Consider the following 12088-nt stretch of genomic DNA (forward strand, 5'->3'; position numbering starts at 1 on the left):
AAAGCATCTGAACAGCAAAAGAAACAATCAAAAAAGTGAAGAGAAAACCCACAGAGTGGGTTTAGCATCCCGAATATATAAAGAACTCAAAAAACAAAGAATCAAGAAATCAAATGACCCAATGAAAAGATGGGCTAAAGATCTAAACAGTGAGTTCTCAAACGAAGAAATAAAGATGGCTAAGAAACATCTCAAAAAGTGTTCAACATCCTTAGTAATTAGGGAAATGCAAATTAAAACCACCCTAAGGGATCACCTTACCCCAATCAGACTGACTAGGATCAAGAGAATAAATGATACCAGATGCCAGCGAGGATGTGGAGAAAGGGGAATGTTCATTCACTGCTGGTGGGATTGCAAACTCATGCAACCTCTATGGAAAACAGTGTGGAGAACTCTTAAAAAACTAAAAATGAACCTACCATATGACCCGGTTATACCACTCCTTGGCATATACCCAAAGGACTCAGCGTATTGTAGAGACACTTGTATAACTATGTTTGTTGCTGCTCTTTTCACAACAGCTAAGAGATGGAAGCAACCTAAGGGTCCCTCAGCTGATGATTGGTTAACAAAAATATGGTATATTTACACAACGGAGTTCTATTCAGCAGTAAAGAAATATGAAATAATGAAATTTGCAGGTAAATGGATGGATCTAGAAACTGTTATACTAAGTGAAGTAACAGACTCAGAAAAACAAACGACATATGTTCGCCCTCATACGTGGCTCTTCACATCTAGAAATTCCAATGGACTCTCATATGAACATTTGAAAATTGCCCTGTTCTGACTTTTTCTAGTTCCCTGTCTAGAACTTGTAATGTTAATTACTCTTGTCTTTACTTCTCCCTCACATCTCCCATTCATAATTCAAGGACTTTCTTCTCCACTTAAAGACAAAGAATTATACAATTTGGGAGTCTTTTAGATAGACCCACCGAAGGGGTACTCTAATTGCCTCACCCTGCATCCCTGTTCAGCACGGAAGAAGCCAGAGCGGTCTGTGTCCCTATTCCCTACTGGCAATTTGGGTAACCTCTTCAGAGGATGGTGTGGTAAGAATAGGAGGTAGGACCTGGCTAGGCAGTTAGGGTAAAAAGACCCCAAAGAAAAGTAGCCAGTTTCTGGGCTCAAAGTCAAAGTGTCCTTGGGCCTGTTAGCAACACACTTTTTTCCAAAGGCCAAAAATGTCAAAATATCTAGAGTATTTGGGAGCCTGTATCTAATCCTTAAAAAGAGTTTAGGGTTACTTCTTCAGAGGGGAGAATTTGGAGGGGAGGGAGTGGGCATGGATTTGATCAAAACACCTCATATACATGACTGGTCTACACAGTGAGTTCCAGGGCAGCTGGGGCTATAGGGAGACCCTGTCTCAAAAAGGCACAGAGGAAGGCTAAGAGGAAAGCAAAAACAAAACACAGCAGGGAAACAATTACTGTACTTCCATGTCCAGCATCCAGGACATACTGTGGTATCAGGATACGGGTCCCAAAGGTCTTGGACAGCCTGGCACTTGTTGCCTTGCTGTTTACAGTTCACGAGGTATCTAAGGCTGGTTCGGCTGCCTGAAGCATTCCAGCACCTCTAACTTCCTGGAGTCTACTACATCTCTGGCTTCAGTCTCACAGTCTCATGCACTGACAACTCAGAAGCTACCTGAAGGAATCCTGACCTTGTTACATATTGCCTCAACTACCAGATCTTCCACTGAAGTCTGAGTGCAGGCCTTTATGAGCCCATAGCTCTTGCACACCACATCTGTAAAACCACCATGCATCTGGCATCAATGTCTGCTACCTGCTTAAGCAGTACCCAAGCCGTCTTAGACTGCAGCAGTGGGGCCTGAGTGTCCATATGGCTGAATTCAAACAAACACTTCTCTAGGCAGCCCTGTGCAAGCAGGGAGCTCTAGAGCTTTCTTCTCAAACTGAAGTCTTTCTAATGAATTAAAATCTTTATCCTTAAACCTATGGCAGGTGAGGTCTAGTTAATTTCTGAGATGGCCTCAAGAGGCCTTTCCTATTGCCCCAAGGCTCTTTGTTTTTCTTCTTTTTAAAAAAAAAAATATTATTTTTATTTTATGTGTATAAATGTATTGCCTGCATGTAGGCAAGCACACCCATGTCGTGCAATGCCCACGGAGGTAAGAGGCTGTCAGATCCCAAGACCAGAGTTACAGACAGTTGTTAGTTGCCATGTGGGTGCTGGGATTCGAACCCGGGTCTTCTGCAAGAACAACCAGTGTTCTTAACCACTGAGCCATCTCTCCAGTTGCTATTTTTCTTCTTTTAATGACCTTAACTGCATCAGCTGCCACTTTCTTTAGCCCCAAGTTCAAATTCTTTTCTGGGAAAACTGCACGTTTTTCATATCTTCCTGCTTGGCTTTTCCCTCATAATTTCTAGCAAATCCATGCCAAAGCTAGAATAATGGGCTTCCTTTAAATTTCTGTAGCCGTATTAGTTTTGTTACCATTAAATTCAACCTCATTCAAAGTCTCCGTATAGACAAAATGTAGACAAGTTTTCCTATAATTCAATATGCATGGACTCACAGAGATCCGTCTGCCTATCTACCAAGTGGTGGGAATACAGGCGTGCACCACCACGCCCGGCTCTTCTAGTCCAGTTCTTGATAGCGTTCTTATTCCCATCAGAAACTGCATGAGTATAGTCTTCAGTATCCGTATTTCTACTGGCATTTGGTCTTATGAACTCACAACAAAAATGTCCACTAAACTCAAGTTACTGCATTCTAGAGCTACCTTAGCCTACATCTCCAAACTATTCCAAGTTTCTTTCTCAAATCAGTTCCAAAAAACCAGAGTCAAGTTCAGAAACAGCAATGACCCTACTCCTAGTACAAATTTTCTGTGCTAGACTTTTTGTCTGTAACATAATAACTGAGCGAAACAAGTGAGAAGGAAGGTCTCACAGTCCATCAAGGTGAGAAAGGCATGGCAGAGCACAGCAACATACCTCACAGAAGCCAGGAAGCAGAGAGAAAATGCTTGCAGGATTCCTCCTTTACTCCTTTTATTCCATCCAGTCCTGAGCCTCCTGAATCTACAGGATGCTGCCACCCACATTCTGAGAGGTGCCTAATCCTCTGGAAACACCTTCACCCCCACTCCCTCAAATGTGCTTTACTAATCTTCTAAGCACTTCTCAAGTCAATCAGGTTAATTATAACAACTACAGTTTTTAACTCTTAATGAGAGTATTATGATACAGTGAAATTAGGAAAAGCCTCATATTCTTTAGAAGCCTTTGGTTTAAATTCATTTACAGACATCTCATGTGAACAGCAAAGGCAATGAAAGGACACTGATACTATTGCCAGCATCTGCAGCGTCATACTATTATTGCTGTTTTGGCCCTATGTCAGCTTCAAGAAACACAAGTAATCCTGTAACAGATATCCCATAAGATAAAGTTAATAACATCTTACAATAAACATACTTATCCTTTTCTTTTCCACCACCAAATATGGGATGTAGTAAAACTCCCCCAGTTTTCAATTCATATGCCACTATTTTATCTAGTTCCTAAAAAGACACAAAAACAAGAGTCAGTGAAAACTTCATACAATACATTTTAATACTGGACTAGAACTCTTCCTTCCTAAAATCAGATGTAAATTTAAGATACGGAAGTATATTAGGAGAATAGCTTATGTTCTTATAAGTAGGGTAAGCTATACAGCTGGTTGAATATTGAGCCAAAAAAAATCTCTTCTCTTTTTGTGCCTTTAGGGCTCTCCAGCAGCCCAGCAACTTTTTCTTATGGTTCTTCTCAACTCTGACTTGTCCTCTAAATTTCATTCCTTCTCAGTGTTTTGCTTGTGAGGACTGAGGCAAATAGTTTAAATAATACAGACAGGGCATAGAAAAGTGGTATAAACAATAAAGTAGTGATTAAAAGCTATATGAATCCTGGCAATAGAGAAGGACGGTGTGTTTATTATAATGTCTGACAGACCGTGAGTGATTTATTTTCTTCCTGTTCCACCAATGCGAAAGGTACGAACCCTCTAACAATTGTTGAACTGAGCTTATGGCTAGATGATAAAACAATGTCAAATAAAAAAGGAGGATGAAGCATATATTTAATAAGGATATTAATGCTAAAACTTTTCTACTTACAAATGATGAATCTAAGACTCTAATAGAATCTAATGATGATTAAACTGTATACTTGCACAAGAACAGTATATATAAATACAGCTAACTTTCAACTTTTGTCCAAATCTTAAATAAATAGGAAAAAAATGTGGCAATGATAAGAGAATATAAATGCATTAAAGGACCAGCCAGCACAGGAGCAGTTATACTGCTCATCATGCACACTGCATGAGTCACGTGTCCCAAACCCCCATGGGTGGACACTGCCGTTGCCATCCTTAACCAGGTGAGACTTAGAAAGATTAAACAGTCACAAAGACAAATTTAGGAAACACAGTTATAATCTTTTTCTGTAAAGTAACTCTCATTTAACATAGAAAAAAAAAAACAAAACCAAAAACACAGCTATTTTTCAAACAAACAAACAGACACACAAACAAACAAACAAATAAATAAATAAATAAGCAAAATAAAATAAAGGACAGGAGGGCTGGCAAGATGACTCAACAGATAAAGGGGCTCATCTCCAAGCTGAGGACCCGAGTTTGATTCCCAGAACGCACATGATGGAAGGAGAGTCAACTCCTACAAGTTGTTTCCTGATCTCCACTTGCCAGGCATGCAACCTTCCACCACAAAATAAATAAGTAAATAAATAAATGCAGTAAAGTAAAGGACGGGAGACTTAGAAATCAGGAAAATGCTAACATTACTAATTTACAAGTGGAAATGGATCTAGCTCTTATTACCTCTTTAATCCAATGACGGTACTCATTAACACCAAAAGTTTTTTTCATCCAAAGTCCATAAATATAGCCTGAAATTCCCTTCAGCACCCACTCATCAGACCTAAGGAAAAGTCAATAAAACTTTAAACCATAACAAAGAGAGTAAAGGAAAACTGTAATACATATCTCTCTGCTATTTCAAGGAAAATGGAAGTTAAATTCTTAGGCTTCTGAAATTCTTTGGGCTGAGGTGCTTATCCATTATGCCTGGACTTTTAAGACTGCATAAAATTAAATGTTTATTACAAAGCCTGACACACTGCAAATGGTAAGTTATTTTCTTCTTCTGAAATGAAGAACGGGCTCTACCAGTACTAAGTGTATGAATCTCCTAAATATTTTTGGTACTGAGTTTATGCCTGGATGATAAAATTATTTAAATCTCATCATCTGAGCTGGGATATTGTAGCCCAGTGGCAGAGTGAGTACATAGCATGTGAAGTCCTAGGTTTGATCTCTAGCACAGAAGAAAAACCAAGAGCCCACAATGCTCTGCTGTCTTATCTAATGTGTACTTGGCCACATGCTCACCCTCACTGCTACTTCTCTTCTGCCTACTCTGCCTCTTAGAAGTCCCTGTCCATAGCAAGATGCATGCAAAATTTCATACTGGCAGTGTGCTGGCCCGTGCCTATAGTTGCTGCACTTGGAGAGAGGCTCTAAGAAGCACAAGAGTTCAAGGTTACCCTAGGTTATACAATGAGTTCAAGAACAGCTTGGGCTATGTAAGAACCTATCTCAAAAGATCAAATACAGCTTACTGATAGAATGCTTGCCTAGCATGCTCAAGGCCCAGGGCTCAATTCCTAGGACTGGAAATTCCAACTCCACATTCTTTATTGTGAATCCTAGGCTTAATTTTCATGATGTAGGTTTTAGATTACCCTTAAGTTTAACTGCTTACTTGTCTAGTTTCTCCAGAGAAAAGGCCATTAGCATCATTCATTTATTCACACACATGCTAACAACAAATTTTTTAAAAAAGAAGCAGAAATCAAATTCTACATAAAAAAGAGAAACTATAATCTTAAGGGAGTGTTGTATATTGCTTTCAATTAATCTCAGGCAGCTGGGTGAGGTAGCTCACATCTATAATCCCAGCACTCTGTGAGTGTGACGCCAGCCTATGTACACAGTGAGTTCCAGGCTAGCCAGCACTATGGAGTAAGACCTCCCCCCCACACAAATAAACAACAATAAAATTCATTTTAAGGTAAAGAAAATCAAGATTATTTTTCTCAGAGCTAGGGCTCAAACTGAGCATCTACCACATACAAAGAAAGCACTCTACAACTGAGCTACAATCCCTGACTCAAATATGTTCTTCTCTTTGTTTCAAGCAAATTAGTGTAACACTAAGAACTACAGAGCAAATTCCTCTGTCGTTATCATTAGTGTTGAAGAAACTACTTTGCTTTAAAGATCACCTTAAATATTTTTCCAAGTGCTTAAAACACTGACATTAAAACTCTATCATTTTCTATATATTCAAATTTGTATTCTATAGCATTCACTCAGCTCTTTTAAGACAGTTTAAGGCTGGGCATGGTGTATGAGATCAAGTCAAGCCTACTCTATATAGCTAGTTCCAGGCCAGCTGAGGCTACAGGGAGACCCTGCCTCAAAAAACCAACCAAACAAAAAAGTATTACTTTATCAAGATTATTGTCTTATTTACGGTAAATTATAGAATTGTACTTATTTTAAGACCAAAATAATAAGGAAAAGTACTCATTGCTTTTCTTTCTTTTTTGGGATAATCTCTCAAAATAACCCAGACATCTGCAAATAATTGGCAATGCTCAGCTTACACTGTAGGAAAAGAAAAGAAAAATAACAGTCAAGCATGGTGGCACATAGAGTGGCACATACTTGTCATCTCGTCACTTGAGAGGTGGAGTCAGGAATATCAATCAGTTCAATGCCAGACTCGGGTACACAGCAAGTTTAAGGCCAACACAGGTCCTAAGAGGCCCTGTCTCACAAGAAAAGGGGAAGGGGAAGGGGGACAGGAAAAGAAGGAAAAGGGGAAGGAAAGAGGAGAGGGAGGGAAGAAAGGGAAAGAAAGGGAAAGAGGGAAAGGGAAAGAGGACGAGAAGGGAAAGGAAAGAGGGAAAGGAGGAAAAGAGGAAGAAAAACCAGAAGAGGAGGAGAGAAAAGCAGCAAAGGGAAGGGGGAGCGAAGGGGAAGAAAGGAGGACATGGGGGAGGGAGGGAAAGGCAGGAGGAGAAGAGGGAGAGTCATTTTCCCCATCCTTTTACTAAGCAACTATAAATTCTGAAATTACTCACCAAGACATTCTGGATATGAAACATCCAAAAAACTGCTGGGCCAAAGACTGGGCTAAACATCTTCTTGTCAGGGGCGTCTCATCTATAATCATTGCACTGTGTAGAAGATTTGTGCTGAGAAACAACAGAACCAACTTATCATCAAGAAATGCACAATCAAGCAGTCAAAATGCAGCAACTGTATTCTAAAACAACACAATTTAAGTTCAAGTTATTACAGAAAGAAAACAAATCACAATCTTATTAACTTCTGCTTAAGGCAAGGCAATGTTTTCTACTGATTTCCAAAAAATAAAAATCTTTTGTTTTGGAGGGCAAGAAAGACACTGATTAACTAGAATTGATTCTAATAGGGCCATTTAATTTCAGAAGCCTTTTCCTGGGTTGGGCCTGGTAGCACAGTCCTGGCTCTAGGAAGACTAGGGCAAGGTCAGCCTGAAACACACAATGAGGAGACCCCATCTCCAAGTAAACAGAGAATCAACAACAAAATCCAAACAAATGAACAAAAAAAGCCGCCTTTCCCTAATATTAAAAAAAAAAATTTATTTATTTTTATTTTATGTGTACGAGTGCTTTTGCCTGCTTGAATGTAAGTGTATCTATGTGTGCAATGCCTGTGGAGACCAGAAGAGAGCACTGGATCTCTTGGAACTAGAGTTATGAACAAGTGTTATCAGCATGTATGTGCTGGGAACCGAACCCAGGTCCTCTGCAAGAGCAGTCACTGCTCTTAACTACTGAACCATCTCTCTTCAGCCTCTAATATCAAATTTTTGTGCTTCATTACTTACTTTTATATATATTGCTTCATTCAATTTTTCCAACTGGGTTCTAGAGAATGTAGGAGTGGTATTATTAGTACTATCATATTATATATGATAATTCTAGGAACAAGAACAGTAAAATAACTGCCCTAAAAACACAAAACTTATATATTTGAAACTTTCCAAAGGAAAGGAAAAGAAAAAAAAACAAAAAACAAAAAACAAAAAACCACAGAACCAGAAAGTCTCTATTTTTTTTTTGACAACTAATTTCTGATGTTGCAAAAGACATACTAGTTGCTCATATAATATATAAGTTTTTAAAACATTTACAACCAGAAAGAACTAAAACAAAAATGTAAAAGACTAACATCTGTTAGTCCTGGAGGAAGAGAATATGAGTTGTATTACTTCCTTAAGTCTTTCTACATTTTAAAAACACCAGAATAGGTATTGATCACAGCTAAAGCTCCAAAGTAATGTTAAAACTGACCATGCAATCAATAGCCTTTCCTCTTACTGAAATGCCTAATTTAGGCATTTCAAATTTGAAGAGATACTAACCTAAAAATGCTCATAGAAGCGTAGGCAGCCACTTCAACATAAGCCTCGTCAATGAAGACAGTCTTAAAACAGGAGTAGGGATAGCGACATGTCAGAATCTCTTCATAAAATTCAAAGACTTCATGAAGGTATGATGTAGTATGTTTAAGTAAAGGAAGAAGTTGGGGTAAACAGAAATGAGTAACCTGAAAATAAACAGCAAGGATAATCATCTCAAAAGAAGAGTTTTTATTATTTAAGAGTTTTTACTTTTATTTTACTTTTTGCTTTTTGAGATAGGGTCTCACTATGTAGCCCCATCTGGCCTGTAACTCACAGAGATCCACCTGCCTCTCCTTCCAAAGTGCTGGGATTAAAGGCATATGCCACATGCCTGACCTATATTTTATTTTACTTCAAGTAAATCTATTTTTTAAGAAAAAAACAGCGTTTTTTACTCTTGGCCAAACTTTCAATTCTTTCCAGGGGAACCAAAACCTCCTGAACCCCTTTCAGTGCCATCCAAAGCCTGAACTTCTAATTCTGGATAAAAAAAATCCATTCACAGATGAGCTGTGCAACTTGATCACCCCTTTTTTTAAACTTCAAACTTCTCCTTTCCAAAATTAAGCAGCACAACACTATCATTTCCTCTATAATCTTCATCTATGACACCAGCTCCTACATCTATGAAGTGTTTTACAGCCAAGCTAGAACATGGAGCTACTCTTTCACAGCACCCAGAAGGAACAGCTATCTGAATGTCTGTTTTCACAACGGCTTTCTCCACAGGTGGTACTGTATAATCAAAGGCACTGTATAGTCATAGCTGGTGTACTCTCGGACCCCTGGGTGGGCACTGTGGCTCATCCGGCTGGGTCCGCTTGCTGGGGGAGCCCATGATTATCTCTTCAGAGAAGGGCATGGCAGCAAGAGAATGGAGTACCCTGGTCTGTAGTTTAAATTTCTTAAATCTTACATTTCCTCTCTCTCTCTCTCTCTCTCTCTCTCTCTCTCTCTCTCTCTCTCTCTCTCTTTCTCTCTCACTAGCTTTTAACAAATTTCATAATGTGGAGAAAACAGTTATTTTAAAATCAGTGAGATTTTTGGATAAGGTTTACAAAATGTTGACTGTACTGAAAAATGTATATGGATTATGCAATTCTCTGAAATTTTTAGAACCACTGAAGGTAAAATTTTGGTTCCAAATTAAATATACTTTTTCTCTTATGTATAGAAATTATTAAATAATTCCAAGAAAGAATTAAATAAGGCATGGTGTAATCTCTTATTTATAAGTATATAAACCTAGTGAATATTACATATTTTATAGCAACACTTTAGTAAGTTTTTGTGCATAATGTTTAGGATTGAACCCAGGGCTTTGCATGTACAAGGCAAGCACCACTAAGCTACATCCTCAGTCCCTGAATCTAGTAATTACCAGCTTATGTGCCACACATGGTGGCACATATCAGTAATTTCAACTTTTAGGAAGTCTTCAAGGCCTGCTGGAGCTACATAATAAGACACTATCTCAGAAAAAGAAAGTTAATGCATCCGTATTTCTCTGTATACAAGGAAAAATTATTCTAGCGCTCACCTAATATTTCAGCTATACACTCAATACATGAGAGACACTTATTTGTAGTGGGGAGGTAACAAGTATTCGTAATAGAAATACTAATTCTGTGTGCTGGAGAGGAGGCTCAGCAGTTAAGAGCACTGGTTACTCTTGCAGAGAACCCGGATTCGGTGCCCAGCACCCACATGGAGGCCAACAATCTTCTGTAACTCCAGTTCCAGGGGGATCCAACACCCTGTCCTGACCTCTGCAGGCATTACATGACACAGGTGCACTTTACATGCAGGCAATACACTCATACACATAAAATGAAAATAATAAATAAAATTTTGAGAAAGAAATACTAATTCAGGTTTCTTATGAGGCTAAATCTTGCAATCATAGCCTGTCTCGTGGAATGATTCTGTGCCAAATGAATAAAGAAGCCAGGTATGATGGTGCACATCTGTAATCCCAGCACTTGGGAGGCTAAGGCAAGGGGATCACAAGTTGAAGGGTAGCCAGAGTCACTGAGTTCTACACCAGCCTAGGCTATCTAGTGAGACTGTCTCAAAACACAAACACAAACAAAAAAAACCCCACCAAAACCCTAGTAAGGTTTCATGCAGAAGATGGCATCGCAGGTAATCATTTTAAGTTGGACAAAAGTTTAATAGATAAGACCAGACATGATGGTGTACACCTATCATCAGGACTCAAGTTGAAGTAGGGAACTGTCATGAGTTTGAGGACAGCTTGGGCTACATAGTAAGATTCCATCTCACACAAAAACAAAACAAACCTAAAATAAAGTTTGAAAGGTCAGGATGAAAAAAGTGGAAATTCTAAGCAGAGTCCATAATAGAAGGACTATGTTATGATCAGACAAAACACAGGTAAACTGAAATATATGAAAACTTTTTTCAAGTATACCCTGGCTATATATAGTACAGGTTGATTTCTAAAATTAATTGTTACTATTGTCATCCTTTTATTACAGTCCTATCTCTGGAAGCTAAAAAACTACAAATTTAAAATTACAGAGCAAGCAGAGGGCAATGGCACACATTATTTCAAGGCCAGCCTAAGCTACGCGGGAAGACCCTATCTCAAAAACTCGAGTAAGATTTATTCTTACGTCAGCATATTCAGAGAAAAGATTGAATCAAGATTAGAATTCTATTTAATAAACTCAGGAAAATCTTTCCTTCTGAATAAATGTGATGTGTAACATTTTCTTTTAGTGCTATTCTTGATAGCTAAAGGTAACATTTATTTCATTAGCACCCTTCTTATAAGGAGAGGGCACAGGAGGGCTAGGGGAGTAAAATGACTTACCTCATGCATATACGGATCTACAAGTATTTCAAAAGGGCCAATGGCCAAGGAGATATTTGATGCTGCTGTAGGAATGGTGAGCATATAATGGAAGGTCTTCTTCCTCATATCATGAGTATACACTGTCTCCACCAAGTCTCCATTGGAAACAGCTACCATTGCGGCATCCACTGTAAATTCTAACTTCCAGGTACACAATTCAGAGTAAGAATCGACACAGGGGAACCAAAATCTAGAAAGAGATTGACAGAAAAGGAAATATTTTATACTTAAAACATCAAGTGTTCCACTTTTAAATTAAAATTATAACCTGTCAATTACTATTAGTCAACATTTGTTTCTAGAAACTAAGACAAGTTTTTAATGAAGTTTTAGAAAATATAACTAATACTCAGAATGTATTCTCTAAGTAAAGAATCTGCTCCATGTGTGTGTGAGACTGATGTGAAACACTGCATAAATTAAAGCTGTGATGAGGACAGACTGAGCTCTACAGAGACCCTGTGTTACAAAACCAAGGGCTGAGGTTAGAACTCAGTGTATGATGCTTGCCTAGCGTTTGCAAAGACCTGGGTTCAGTCTGACCCACTCAACAGCAAAAATTCAATCTGAGTGCTAATAAAGCCAGAGGGGAAATTTAATAATTTAATGATTTCTTTTTTTTTTTTTTT

The 12088-nt window shown here is 38.5% G+C and overlaps 1 protein-coding gene and 1 pseudogene across 2 annotated transcripts in view; both read right to left on the reverse strand.

The window, feature by feature from the left end:
- Positions 1-12088, reverse strand: part of Taf2 (TATA-box binding protein associated factor 2) — a 94871-nt gene that overhangs the window by 70602 nt on the left and 12181 nt on the right. For both annotated transcript variants that reach the window (XM_008837979.3, XM_029565865.1), the window contains exons 6-10: positions 11418-11649; positions 8537-8721; positions 7206-7319; positions 4876-4975; positions 3465-3550 (exon numbers count right to left, since the gene is read on the reverse strand). In XM_008837979.3, the coding sequence (XP_008836201.1) occupies positions 3465-3550; positions 4876-4975; positions 7206-7319; positions 8537-8721; positions 11418-11649 (717 nt within the window). The remainder of the gene's footprint in view (positions 1-3464; positions 3551-4875; positions 4976-7205; positions 7320-8536; positions 8722-11417; positions 11650-12088) is intronic.
- Positions 8988-9440, reverse strand: LOC115071239 (annotated as a pseudogene).

This window comes from Nannospalax galili, unplaced genomic scaffold (assembly GCF_000622305.1).
Source record: "Nannospalax galili isolate Female #2095 unplaced genomic scaffold, S.galili_v1.0 scaffold17, whole genome shotgun sequence".
NCBI classification, from domain to species: Eukaryota; Metazoa; Chordata; class Mammalia; order Rodentia; family Spalacidae; genus Nannospalax; species Nannospalax galili.